Source organism: Piliocolobus tephrosceles, chromosome 3 (genome assembly GCF_002776525.5).
Source record: "Piliocolobus tephrosceles isolate RC106 chromosome 3, ASM277652v3, whole genome shotgun sequence".
Lineage (NCBI taxonomy): Eukaryota > Metazoa > Chordata > Mammalia > Primates > Cercopithecidae > Piliocolobus > Piliocolobus tephrosceles.
In genome coordinates, this window is record NC_045436.1 from 113,704,510 (window position 1) to 113,718,117 (window position 13,608).

The following is a 13,608-nucleotide window of genomic DNA, read 5'->3' on the forward strand; positions in this document are numbered from 1 at the left end:
GCATCACTTTGGGGAAAGTCTCATAAAATGTACAAAATATAATTCAAAGATCTAGACAAGGAATGAATTTAAAGTAACCATCACTGTGTTCAGAAAAATTTCTACCACCTAGACTATTCTAATTTTGCAAATCTTGATGCCAATATCTTGACTCTTCTATAATCTATTTTTAGGTATATTTAATATTGAATTAAGTTCAAACAGGACCTCTTCAAATGATCTGCCATGTAAGCACTGACACAAATTTAATTTTTACATGGTGCATTATTTTTACTGTTTCCTTGCCTCTATGTCATTACCATGCCCATAATATAACTTCAAGTCATTCATGTAAATTGGAAAGTTAAAAAACAGTCATTCTCAACCGACCATGTGCCACAGAAAACTTACAAGTACTCGAGTTATAAATGCAAATGTTTTGTTCATCTACCTGGTTATATATATAAGTTCATTATTACTTAGAATAACCATTTGCAGGTACCAAATATACCCACATTGTATATATAAGAGCACACTATCAAATCACTGGCTGATGTATAATTAAAAAAAACAGAATAAGATTTAAATCCGAATCTTCTAAAAGTATGGCTTTTGGGATCTAATTGAAGGATAAGAAGAGCAAAGTCAAATATAATCAGTTAAAAGACAGAATAAAACATTCCATTTATTATAGAGACAAAAAAAGATAAAGTACTCAGGAGTGAACCTAATCAAAATGGTGTAAAATGTAAACAAGGAAAATTTTAAAACACTCCTAAAGAGCACAAAAGTGGACATAAACCAATATAGAAAGCCACCATGTTCTTAGATAGGAGACTCAACATCACAAAGATATTAATTCTAAGTTAATTTATAAAATTAATGTGCCTGTAATCCCAGCAGTTTGGGAGCTGAGGCGGGTTGGATCACCTGAGGTCCAGAGTTCGAGACCAGCCTGAGTAACATGGTGAAACCCCATTTCTACTAAAAATACAAAAATTAGCCAGGAGAGGTGGCAGGCGCCTGTAGTCCCAGCTACTCGGGAGGCTGAGGCAGAAGAATCGCTTGAGCCTGGGAGGCGGAGGTTGCAGTGAGCTGAGATCACAACACTGCACTCCAGTCTGGGCAACAGAGTGAGACTCCAAAAAAAAAATTAATTAAATAAGTAAGTAAAAATAAACAAATGAATAAAATTAATATGATTCAAATAAAAATTACAAAAAGGTTTTTTTTTGCTTCTTGAACAAAACAGCATGACTCTGAAGATCATATGAAGAAAGTGAGATTAACTAGGGACACTGTAAAAAAAAAAAAAAGAGAGAGAATAATGGATCACGAACAAGCAGGAATCAAGAGACAGAATACAAAAATCCAGAAAAATGGGCCCATATACAAATGAGAATTTAGTATATGAAAAGGGTAGCATATAACCATCAGTGAGTTACAAATAGATGTAAAAGATTTTGGGACAACTAGATAGCTATTTAGAAAAAGATCAGTGGAGCTGTATCTCATAAAGTTCGTTGAGAAAAACAGAACAAAGAATTAAATGCAAAAAAAGAAACCAGAAAGTATAAGATAAAAAGAGAAGTATAAATTCCTTAAAGTCTTTTCTTGGGGGAGTGGGAACCGAGTCTCGCTCTGTCTATCAGACTGGAGTGCAGCAATCATAGCTCACTGCAGCCTTGAACTCCAGAGCTCAGGCAATGCCCCCGCCTCAGCTTCCAAAGGGCTAGTATTACAGGTGTGAGCTACCATGCCTGGCCTAGTAAATTCCTTAAAATCTGAACATGGAAAGGCCTTTTCTAAGTATGACTTAAAATGCAGAAGCCATAAAATATAAGTCTGAGAAAAAAAAATCCAAAACAAAACATCAAGGTCAAAAGACAAATGACGTACCAGAAAAAAAAATCTGTAACTCATATTAAAAACAAGGGTTGGCGGACTTCCCAGCCCCACTCCTGTCGGGATGTCGGGACTGCATCAGGAACCCCGCCCGAGAGCCCCACCGGGGGACTCCGTCCCTACCCACCTACTTCCCTGAAGCTAGGTGACCAAAATAAATTTGCAGTTTTGCTCCTACCCTTGCCTACTCACTGGTTCTTTTGTGCCCGCTCTGGTGGTCTTAGAAAAACAAATCAGTTGGTGCCGAAGACCTGGGAGGAGACCCCTTCTCAGGCCTCTAAGGGTTGAGGAACCTCCTCCTGCTCCCATGCTGCAGACGGACCAGGACCTGAGACCCGCTTCCCTCACTCTCACGGCCTCTCTGGGGTAAGTGCCCTTGTCTCCTCTTTACCTCCCTCGGCCAAAAATCCTGCGCAGGTCCGAGGCCCACTTTTGAGCCACCAAGTGGCTCGGGAGACCCGTTCAGGACGGAGACGTCCTCCTGAAGGTAATCTCCACTTTGGCTCCATGAGCCTCCAGTCTGTCTCTGCTGGTTCCAAAGGACGCTTTGAAGCCAGGCAGAGATCCACTTCCATTTCCATTGTGTCCATTGTGTAAGTAAAGAGGAAACAAACGGGAAACCCCCCAGTCCAAATTTCCAAAGAGCACCCCCTTAGGGTGCCTCCTAGCCAATTTAAAAACCTTACAACTTGAACAAGACCTTAGGAGGAAGTGGTTAATTTTCCTTTCCACTGTGGCGTGATCGACCTTAGCAATTTCTGCCAGCGGCTAGGCAAGTGGTCTGAAATTAATTACATACGAGGCTTTTGGGCCTTACGCTCTTGTCCCGATCTGCCCTATACTCCTCTCTCTCCCCGCTCTGTCCACCCCCTCCCTTCCTGCCCAGACTCCTCCTTCCTCCTCCTTATCTACTAGTAATCCACTCAGTCCCGTGCCTCCTTCGGGGCCCCCAACTGGCTGTCTTGAGTCCCCTATTTCTGCCCCACATCCTCCTACAGTGTTAGCACCTTTGCGAGAGGTAGCTGGGGCGGAGGGGGGTAGTCAGAGTACATGTCCCTTTTCCACTGGCCGATCTTTCCAAAATTGAGAAGCGTTTAGGTGATTTCTCAGCTAATCCTACCATATACATAAAGGAATTTAAATACCTTTGTCAGGCCTATGACTTAACTTGTCGTGACCTCCAGGTTATCCTAACCTCTACCCTAAACTGACTGAGGTTCTAACCCAATATATCTGGTTAGATCCGGCCTCCCCCACAGGGGCCACCATTTTGGCATCTTATTTCATTTCTCAATCAGCTCCCGACATTCGTAAAAAACTTCAAAAGGTAGAGGATGGTTCTCAGCACCAACACAAGACCTAGTTAAATTAGCCTTTAAGGTCTATAACTCCAGAGAGGAGACGGCTGAGGCAGGCTCGCCTCAAACAGAAAGCACCGCTCCTAGCAGCGGCTTTACAGCCCAGTTGTAACCCCAGGCCAGAGAGCACACACCCCACAGACTCCAAGGCTACAAAAGGAGCCTGCCTGCTATAAGTGCGGCAAGGCAGGACACTATGCCAACAGGTGTCCACAAGGTCCCCGAGCCCCAACGCAGCCTTGCTATAAGTGTAAGTCGTCAGGACACTGGGCCAGCAAATGTCCTAATCCTCGTCCACCAGCAACCCCCTGCCCTGCTTGCCAGCAGGGAGGACACTGGAGGTCTGATTGCCCCACCCTGAGAACAGGTGCTGCATCTCCACGTGACCCCCTTTCCCAGGATCCTGGGAGCTCCTTCCAGCTCCTTCATCTGGAGGACAACTGAAGGTGCCGAGACTCGGGGACCCCCATCACCCTTGCTGAGCCGTGGGTAACTCTCCTGGTAGCGGGTAAGACAATTTTTTAATCAACAGCGAGGCTACCTATTCTGTTTTGCCGTCCTTCTCTGGACCTAGCCTTCCATCCAATATCTCTGTAGTAGGAGTAAGCGGAAAGCCATCCACTCCACGAAAAACTCCACTCCTTAATTGCTGCCTTGCCAACAACTACTTTGCGCACTCGTTCCTCATTATACCCTCATGCCCTACCCCCTTACTAGGCCGAGAAATCAGTTCAACTTTCCGGGTTCTTCTTCACCAACTTTTCCCGCGTGTGCGAAAATGCAGCCGGCGCCCAGGAAGGTGCAGACCAACTGGGCATGCGCCAGGTGACGTCAATCCGAAGAGACTAAGATTTACCTGGTCGCACCTGCAGAACGCCCCCCGACACGCCCGTGCCCCGCCTATTGCCCTCCCACTCCTAGAAAAGCCGCTCCGGACGGACGCCACACGTGGACTTCCCAGCCCCACTCCTGTTGGGATGTCGGGACTGCATCAGGAACCCTGCCCGAGAGCCCCACTGGGGGACTCTGTCGGCTTTCTTTGCCGGAGGCTGACCTCTCCCTACCCACCTACTTCCCTGAAGCTAGGTGACCAAAATAAATTTGCAGTTTTGCTCCTAAAAAAAAAAACAAAAAACAAAAAAAAAAGGGTTAAGTACATTAATATAAAATGGGCAGAGGATATGAATAAAAGGAAAAGTACACACCTCTTTCCAGAGCCCCTAGAGTGTGTGAACCATTGAGGAGATTTGAGAAAACAAATGGAGGCTAAAACTCTAATTTGAGAGCATTCTCAGGGGTGATTATAAATCACAGATTTTACAGGATAAAAGAGAACTACAAACAAAATATTTGAAGCTGAGGGCTGGGTGCAGTGTCTCACACCTGTAATCCAAGCACTTTGGGAGGCCAGGTGGGTGGATCACCTGAGGTCAGGAGTTTGAGACCAGCCTGGCCAACATGGTGAAACCCTGTCTCTACTAAAAATACAAAAATTAGCCGGGCGTGGTGGTGTGCACCTGTAATCCCAACCACTCGGGAGGTTGAGGCAAGAGAACTGCTTGAACCCGAAAGGCGGAGGTTGCGGTGAGCCAAGATCGTGTCATTGCACTCCAGTCTGGGCAAAAGAGTGAGACTCCGTCTCAAAAAAAAAAAAAAAAAAAAAGAAAGAAAAGAGCATGATGGAACTCTCTGGGATTATGAAAATGTTCTACATCTTGTTTTGGGTGGTGTTTACAGAGATACACTCAAACACCAGAAGTCATCACATGAAACACAGAAGGTCTGTGCATTTTATGGTATATAAATTAATACCTCAAAAAAAATTACCTTTCAAATGACTGACGTATACTTATAAAATACTTTCCCTGATATAAAATTATTCAATCTAAAGCTGCAAAATATGTATGTGTAAGTTAATGACACATGTTAAATCATGCTCATACACAAAGATACAATTCATAACAGGACCTCATTTATTACTACCCACATGAGTTTCAACTGAAACTCATGCCCAAACATAGATATTAAGGTACACTCCTTTTCTGCCAAATATTCACACAAAACAAAACAAACAAAACAAAAATAGCACTTTCTCCGCACACAGCAAAAACTAACCCTCAGTGGTGGCTGTAGCACATGGATTATATTCAGAATAATCCATAATGTTTCATTTAAAATATTTCAAATTACAAAATTATACTTACTATTGTACATTTTAAATAATCTAGTATAAAAATAATCACATTCTTTCATATGCTGATTGATTAAAGACAATCTGAATTCTACTTCCTTTGAAATGGCTTCAGAGAAAATAAATAGGCAAGCTTGGAGAAAAAACACAATAAACCAAAACCAAGGAAATCCAAAAAGTGCAAGCATCCCCAGAAGAAGCACAAGTACAGATTCAGATTCTCATTCCCACAGTGTTTAGTAACACCAATACAATATCCCATGGAGAAAAACTGGAGAGTCATTTATGATAGAAATAAATTGGTTGACACGCAAAAGTGTAAGTAGAATGTAACTTCAAACAAGCGGTTAAAAAAACCAATCAGCAAAACCCAAGACAGAGAAAAAGCTTTGCTGTAAGAGGAAAATGCCTAAGCTTAATCAAGTGATACATACCCGTCTGTCGATCTTATCGCCCTGCAAATTATACATTACAAATTATTCAAACATGTTACTACTTCAGAAAAGTCTAAATCTGGAAAAATCCCTCAAATACTTTTTCATAGTCTCTCTACAAACTCAAGCCAATAATTTGGGACAGGATAGTTCTAATGATACTTCTTTTATACAATAAAGTTAGAGGATACATTTAGAGGATATATATTTTAGAAGATAAAGGATAATTTTATAGCACTGTGATTACTTAAGAATGGGGAAGACATCACCATCTTTAGCACTTCTCATTGTGCATTCATTGTAATTTCAATGTTAAAGTGAAGTTTGTGGTGATGGTGATTAGACAGATAATTACTGTTTGACTTTTAAAAAAAAACTGTTGTTAACAGATAGCAACGTGAGAATGCCAAGTAATAAATAAGTAAAGATATAAAAATTTGGGGTAGTTTTTTTAATCTCTAAGAGATAAGTGTTAAGACAAAATAAGCTTTCAATTAAAGTAAGCCAATTTTAAACTTTAACTTCCTTTTCACTATAGTTACTTTTTAAGCTTTCATTTATAATTTCTATGGATGGAGCTACTGTTTCTTTAAAAGCCCAAAATAAGGAGAAATTCAATGAGTGTGGCAGAATTAAAAACTAAAGACGGACACAACCACATTATTATGGGGAGTGGGTAGGATAACTACTGCTACAGCAGGGTACAGAACAATTTTAGATTTAGTCACATTTTGGCTCTCCCTGAGTGACTTTAAATGTCAATGACTTTAGAGTTTTGCTAAAGCATGAACTTGAACTGTTCAACAGCAAGGCTGGTACATGTGGGCAAATCATGTAACAGAAAGTGACATTCCTAAATGCCTAGCACCTACACTTCAATAAAGCTTTGTTGTTCTCATTAAGAGTCTAAGACACACAAAAATTTTTTGTTATGTTTTCCTACATCTTACTAGGTAAATGATATGCACTGGGGACTTAAGGATTTAAGAACTCACGAACCTCAAGGGAATATACTGTATAACTATATATACAATGGACCACTATTCCACTATTTCTAGATGATCAATTGCTTTGGGAAGAGAAAGAGGGAAATATACAGCTATGAACTACTTTACTCTATTCCCTCCCATAAACTAACCTGAATTCAGTTACTAAGAAGAAAGAGAAAAATGACATGCATGAACACTGTGGATAATTTAAAAGCAAGACAAAACCCTCAAAATACCTTTCTGGCCAGAACATGTATTTTCATCATGATGCAGAACTCATAACAATTTAGCAAAACTATTCCTCTAACAGTATTTACTGCTTTTTCTCCACAAAACTGTTTCTGATTATGATGAACTAATAAGCAGAATAAGTCTTCTCTGTCCTTTTTCATCTGTATCTTCTAAAGACATCCTTAAAACCTGTATCACTGACATCAAAATGTACAGAATTTTTTCCCCTTAGAGAAGTTTCATGCAAAACTTTACCTGTGAAAGGATATTGGTGCACTGTTGAAGTAAAGAAACTGGAGGGTTGCCAATACTTGTAGCAAGTTGAACCCTGAGCAATTGTTCTTTCTGGGTGGCATTTTCTTGCAAAGCATGGGCAAGGGCCACAGCAGCACACCAGTTTGAAAGTGAATCAGTAGAAAACAAACCTCCACATAATAACTGGCCAGCTGAAACTGAATTACCTGTTGCTACAAAGATGGCAGGCAGACAATAAAAATATATTAGATTTTTACGTAAACCAAATTTTAAATCAACTGTTTTCTGTACACATAAAATAGTGTGAAATACCATTAAATATAATCATTAAACATGTGTTAATTAGTAGTATTAAATATACTTTCAAAATCATAAAAACCTGCTTTTCAAAGCAAAATGAACAATGAGAGAAAGTTATCTTGGAAGAAAAGTAACAGAACAAAGAAATACAGGTTGAGGCTGGGCATGGTGGCTCACGCCTGTAATTCTAGCACTTTGGGAGACTGAGGTGGGAGGATCCCTTGAGGCCAGGAGTTGGTGGTGCATGCTTGTAGTCCCAACTACTCGGGAGGCTAAGGCCTGAGAATCACTTGAGCCCAGGAGTTTGAGGCTGCAGTGAGCTATGGATCGTGTCACTGCACTCCAACCTGGACAGGAGTGTGAGACCCTATCTTAAAAAAAAAAAAAAAAAGAGAGAGAGAGAGAGAGAAAAGAAACATAGGTTGAGTATCCCTTATCCAAAATGCTTGGGATCAGAAGTATTTCAGAAAGAAAATGTGGTACATACACACAATGGAGCACTATTCAGCCATACAAAACAAAGAGATCCAGTCATTTACAACACAGATGAACCTGGACATCATTATGTTAAGTGAAATAAGCCAGGTATGTAAAGACAAACATTTGCTCCCACTCATTTGTGAGAACAAATAAAAATTAGAACTAAATTATTTACCATCAATGGTAGAAGGTAAAATTATTTACCTTTATTTGTGGGATCTAAAAATTTGTGGGAATTCATGGACACAGAGATTAGAAAGATGGTTATCAGAGGCAGGGCAGTGTAGTGGGAAGTTAGAGGGAAGGTGGGGATAATGCATACAAAAATATTGTTAGAAAGAATGAATAAGGCTGGGCGCGGTGGCTCACGCCTGTAATCCCAGCACTTTGGGAGGCTGAGGCGGGTGGATCACGAGGTCAGGAGATCAAGGCCATCCTGGCTAACACGGTGAAACCCCATCTCTACTAAAAAATACAAAAAATTAGCCAGGCATGGCGGCGGGCACCTATAGTCTCAGCCACTCTGAAAGCTGAGGCAGGATGATGGCGTAAACCTGAGAGGTGGAGTTTGCAGTGAGCCAAGATTGCACCACTCTACCCCAGCCTGGGAAACAGAGGGAGACTCTGTCTCAAAAGAAAAAAAAAAAAGAAAGAATGAATGAATAAGATATACCATTTGATTGCACAACAGGGTGACTATAATTTTTAAAAAAGGGTATATTTTATTTTTAATTTTTTTTGGAGACAGGGTCTCACTCTGTTTGCCCAGGCTGGAGTATGGTGGTGCGATTTCGGTTCACTGCAGCCTCAACCTCCCAGGCTCAGGTGATTCTCCCATCTCAGCCTCCCATGTAGCTAGGACTACCGGCATGTGCCACCATGCCTGGCTAATTTTTTTTTTTTGAGCTGGAGTCTCACTCTGTTGCCCAGGCTGGAGTGCAATGTTGTGATCTCAGTTCACTGCAACCTCCACCTCCCGAGTTCAAGTGATTCTCCTGCATCAGTCTCCCCAATAGCTGGGATTACAGGCATGTGCCACCACGCCTGACTAATTTTTGTATTTTTAGCAGAGACGGGTTTTCACCATGTTCGCCAGGCTGGTCTTGAACTCCTGACCTCAGGTGATCCACCCGCCTCATCCTGCCAAAGTGCTGGGATTACAGGCGTGAGCCACCAGGCCCAGTCTAAATTTTTGTATTTTTAGTAGAGATGGGGCTTCGCTATGTTGCCCAGGCTGGTCTTGAACTCCTAGATTCAAGCAATCTGCCTGCCTTGGCCTCCCGAAGTGCTGGAATTGCAGGTGTAAGCCACCATGCCTGGCTTAAGTATACATTTCAAAATTACTTAATGAGTGCAATTAGATTGTTTGAAACACAAAGGCTAAATGCTTGAAGAAATGTTTAAAAAAAAAAGCATTTCAGATTTCACTTTTGGGATGCTCAACTTGTATTAAAATATTTTCGGCATCAAACTGATGATGGTAACATTCCAAAAACTTACATTAATTAAAAACAACATTTCTAAAACAAACTTAAGGAAATGCCACATTTTGATCATTCTACTACATCAGGGTCTTATTTTCATTAATGTTCAATAATTTTTTTAAGGTAATAAATTTTTTATCAATATTTTTGGTAAATATAATTAAACAGACTTAAATTCTAACAAAAAACCTCAATGTATGTAATTAAAATGAGTTTTATTGATGTTTCCAATTACCTTTATGAAATTGCTCTTAAAGTTTAAAGTTAATAAAGGTAATTATTTAAAAAATTTATCTTAGGTAAGATGAAACATTTAAAGAACCCATAAAAAGGTTAATGACTCTAACCTATACTAGAACAACAGACTGAAAGTTAAATGTGATCTAACGGTAAAATTCATCTTCTTTTTTAAATTTTTATTTTTGAGACAGAGTCTCTCTCTGTTGCCCAGACTGGAGTGCAGTGGCACAATCTCGGTTCACTGCAACCTCTGCCTCCAGGATTCGAGGGATACTCCTACCTCAGCCTCCTGAGTAGCTGGGATTACAGGCACCTGCCACCACGCCCAGCTAATTTTTGTATTTTTAGTACAGATGGGGTTTCACCATGTTAGCTAGGCTGGTCTCGAACTCCTGATCTTAGGTGATCCGCCTGCCTTGGCCTCCCACAGTGTTGGGATTACAGGCGTGAGCCACTGCACCCAGCAAAATTCATCTTTAGAATGACAATTATAATTAACAGTAGATTCTGTTTACTGGCATCTATACATGCTAAGTTTTGGAGTGAGTACTTTATGTAATATAATGCATGTAACTGCATTTATCCTCACAATGTTCCTAATGGGGTATTATGCCCACACAGAGATGAGTATTATTATCCCCCATAACTCAGTAAGGCTCAAGTTAAAAAGTTATACAGCAGAAGTGAAAATTCTACAATGCAAACTCTTGTCTGACTCCAAAGCCTGTTGTCTAAATTTACCTGCAGGCTTTACAATTCAGGTGTTTTTTTTTTTTTTCTCCTAAGCATGCAAAGTATTTTAGGCTAAAGCACAGAAAGAAAGATTCAATTAAAAGTTTGAAAGACAATGATTTACTTTTTCAAATAAAAATTAGAACTAAATTATTTACCATCAATGGTAGAAGGTAAAAGTGTTGACACGATTTCTCCTTGTCCTTTTTGGTTTTTATACAAGAAACACTGGAAACAATAGAGAACAGCACAGCGCAAAACAAATGGCTGCCTTTCATTAACCATGGACATGAGAAGTACTACAATTGCCGGTCTGTTGCATTTAAAAAGAAAAGAATAAAATGAAACAATGCAACCCAAGTATACAAGTCAATAACTAGTCATTTTTGTTGACTGAAGAATCATAACCAGAACACCAGCAAGTTAAGTATTTCTATCTCTATTTCACAGAAAACTGTAGCTGACAGAGTGAAGTGACTGTTTGCTTAAGGCATACAGCTAGGATGTGAACGACATGATATCTGAATCTAAGTATCTAAATTCCAAAAATTACCAACCCTTTTAAAATTCCAATGTCATTTATCTTGCAAGATAATTTATAGTTTCAAAACATACAACTAAACTTCTTTAAAAAGAGTAAGATGTGTATATGAGATACATTAACAACCCAAAATTTTTACTTCCTCAGAGTAATCTCAGTATTTCCCTTTCTCTACCTTGGTGGGTTTGAAGGTGCATTTACAGACGCAAAGTAGTCTTGGTTTACTTGGTAGCCTCGAATAACTTCTGATACCGTATTTATGGTCTGTTAAGGGGAAGAAAGAAGAAGAACATTTAGAGAAATTAAGCCAAGAAGGAAAATCTGTTTCCAAGAGAAAAAAATCTTATATTCCACTTTTTAAGGGCCACAAGTACCAAAACATCAATGATAACATTGTAATCTTGTAACACTTTCTCAAGGTAAAATTTTAAAGCATTAAGCATGGGTCTCCAATAAAACAACACTTGACATGCATTTTAAATCTCAAAAACTATAATACTATTCTCTAGGAGATAAAATATCTATTTATATAAAAACAGAAAAAAGGTTTTAAAATAATCAGAGAACAAAGTTAAAAGATTAAAAAATTCGAGGATAAAGTTAAAAAATAAAGACTATTTCAAAACATGTTATAAAAGATAAATATATACCATTTTAATTTGTTAATTAAAAATTAATTTTTAAAAAGACAAATTACCCAGAAAGTCTACTAAGAGAGCTGCAGAAGGAGAACAGAAAAGAGGTCAGGCACAGTGGCTCATGTGTGTAATCCGAGGACTCTGGGAGGCCCAGGTGGGTGGATCACTTGAGGTCAGGAGTTTGAGACCAGCCTGGCCAACATGGTGAAACCCCATCTCTACTACAAATATAAAATTAGCTAGGCATCGTGGCATGTGCCTGTAATCCCCATTACTTGGGAGGCTAAGGCAGGAGAATTGTGTGAACCCGGGAGGTGGAGGCTGCAGTAAGCTGAGATAGTGCCATTGCAGTCCAGTCTTGGGAAAAGAGCAAGACTGTCTCAAAACAACAACGACAATGACAACACCACTACCACAACAGAAAAGAGAAAATTATCAAGGAATGTCAAAAATACCCTCAGAACTGAAGGATGTATGTTTCCAGCTGAAAGTGCTCACTGAATGATAAAAATAACTGGGGAGCAAGGGAGTGGGGAAACGGTCCACAGGAAAGCACATCATCAGTACATTTCAGAACACCAAAAAAAAAAAAAGATCTCAAAAGTTTCTAGAGAGAAAAAGATTACTTTAAACAACAACAACAACAACAAAAAACAGAGTAGGATTATAATGGCTTCAAGATTCAAACTTCCTAACAGCAACACTGGAATGATGTTCTGAAAGTTGAGTATTAGTGATTTCCAACCCTGAATTCCATATCTAGCCAAACATTAAATTAATTCTGAAAGTAGAGGAATGACATTTTCAGACATGAAAGAACCAAAAATAAAATAAATCCTCCTGTTATTTACTCTTTTTTTTTTTTTTTAAGAAAACTAAGAAAAATAATGGCCGGGTACAGTGGCTCATGCCTGTAATCCCAGCACTTTGGGAGGCTCAAGTGGGCGGATCACTTGAGGTCAGGAGTTCGAGACCAGTCTGGCCAACGTGGTGGAACCCCCCTCTCTACTAAAAATACCAAAAATTAGGTGGGCATGGTGGCAGGCCCCTGTAATCCCAGCTAGTTGGGAGGTTGAGGCAGAAGAATTGCTCAAACCCAGGAGGCGGAGGTTGCAGTGAGCCGAGATCACGCCATTGCACTCCAGCCTGGGCGACAAGAGCGAAATTCAACAACAACAACAAAAGAAAATTAAGAAAAATAAAGTTAATGAACCAAGGGATAGAGGAAAAAGATATGTGATCTAGGCCAGGAGCATTGGCTCATGTCTGTAATCCTAACATTTTGTGAGGCCAAAATGGGTGGATCATTTGAGGTCAGGAGTTCAAGACCAGCTTGGCCAACATGGTGAGACTGTCTCTACTAAAATTACAAAAACTAGCCGGGCGTGGTGGGGGGCACCTGTAATCCCAGCTACTCAGGAGGCTGAGGTAGGAGAATCACTTGAATCCTGGAAGGCGGAGGTTGCAGTGAGCTGAGTTCATGCCACTGTACTACAGCCTGGGCAACAGACTGACACTGTACCAAAAATAAAAATAAAAAAAAAATAAGGGATCCAGATAACCAAGGAGTCTGTCAGGAGAGAAGTAAAGGAAATCCTAGGAGGATGGCAAAAGAAAGTCCCAGGACAAGAGACATGGGGCAGAATTAGAGCCCAGATTGGAGCAGGAGAATGGAGGGTCTGCAGGTGGCCTGCGGTGGGGAACGAAGTGTTAATATATGATTATTAAGCATATATACCTCTGCATATATAGAGTAACAGTAAAATGAAGAACACAATTATGACTCATGGATGAGAAAAATATATTTTTAAAAAAGGATATAGGGCTCTATTTGGCTTAGCAGGAATGGTA

General features: G+C 40.0%; 1 protein-coding gene across 2 annotated transcripts in view; it reads right to left on the reverse strand.

Moving 5' to 3' along the window:
• USO1 (USO1 vesicle transport factor) overlaps nt 1-13,608 on the reverse strand; it is a 93,424-nt gene that overhangs the window by 15,271 nt on the left and 64,545 nt on the right. The window contains exons 11-14 of one of the 2 annotated variants that reach the window (XM_023189791.1): nt 11,295-11,383; nt 10,737-10,891; nt 7,343-7,554; nt 5,868-5,888 (exon numbers count right to left, since the gene is read on the reverse strand). In XM_023189791.1, coding sequence (XP_023045559.1) covers nt 5,868-5,888; nt 7,343-7,554; nt 10,737-10,891; nt 11,295-11,383 — 477 coding nt within the window. The remainder of the gene's footprint in view (nt 1-5,867; nt 5,889-7,342; nt 7,555-10,736; nt 10,892-11,294; nt 11,384-13,608) is intronic. The other variant, XM_023189792.1, reaches the window with a different exon arrangement.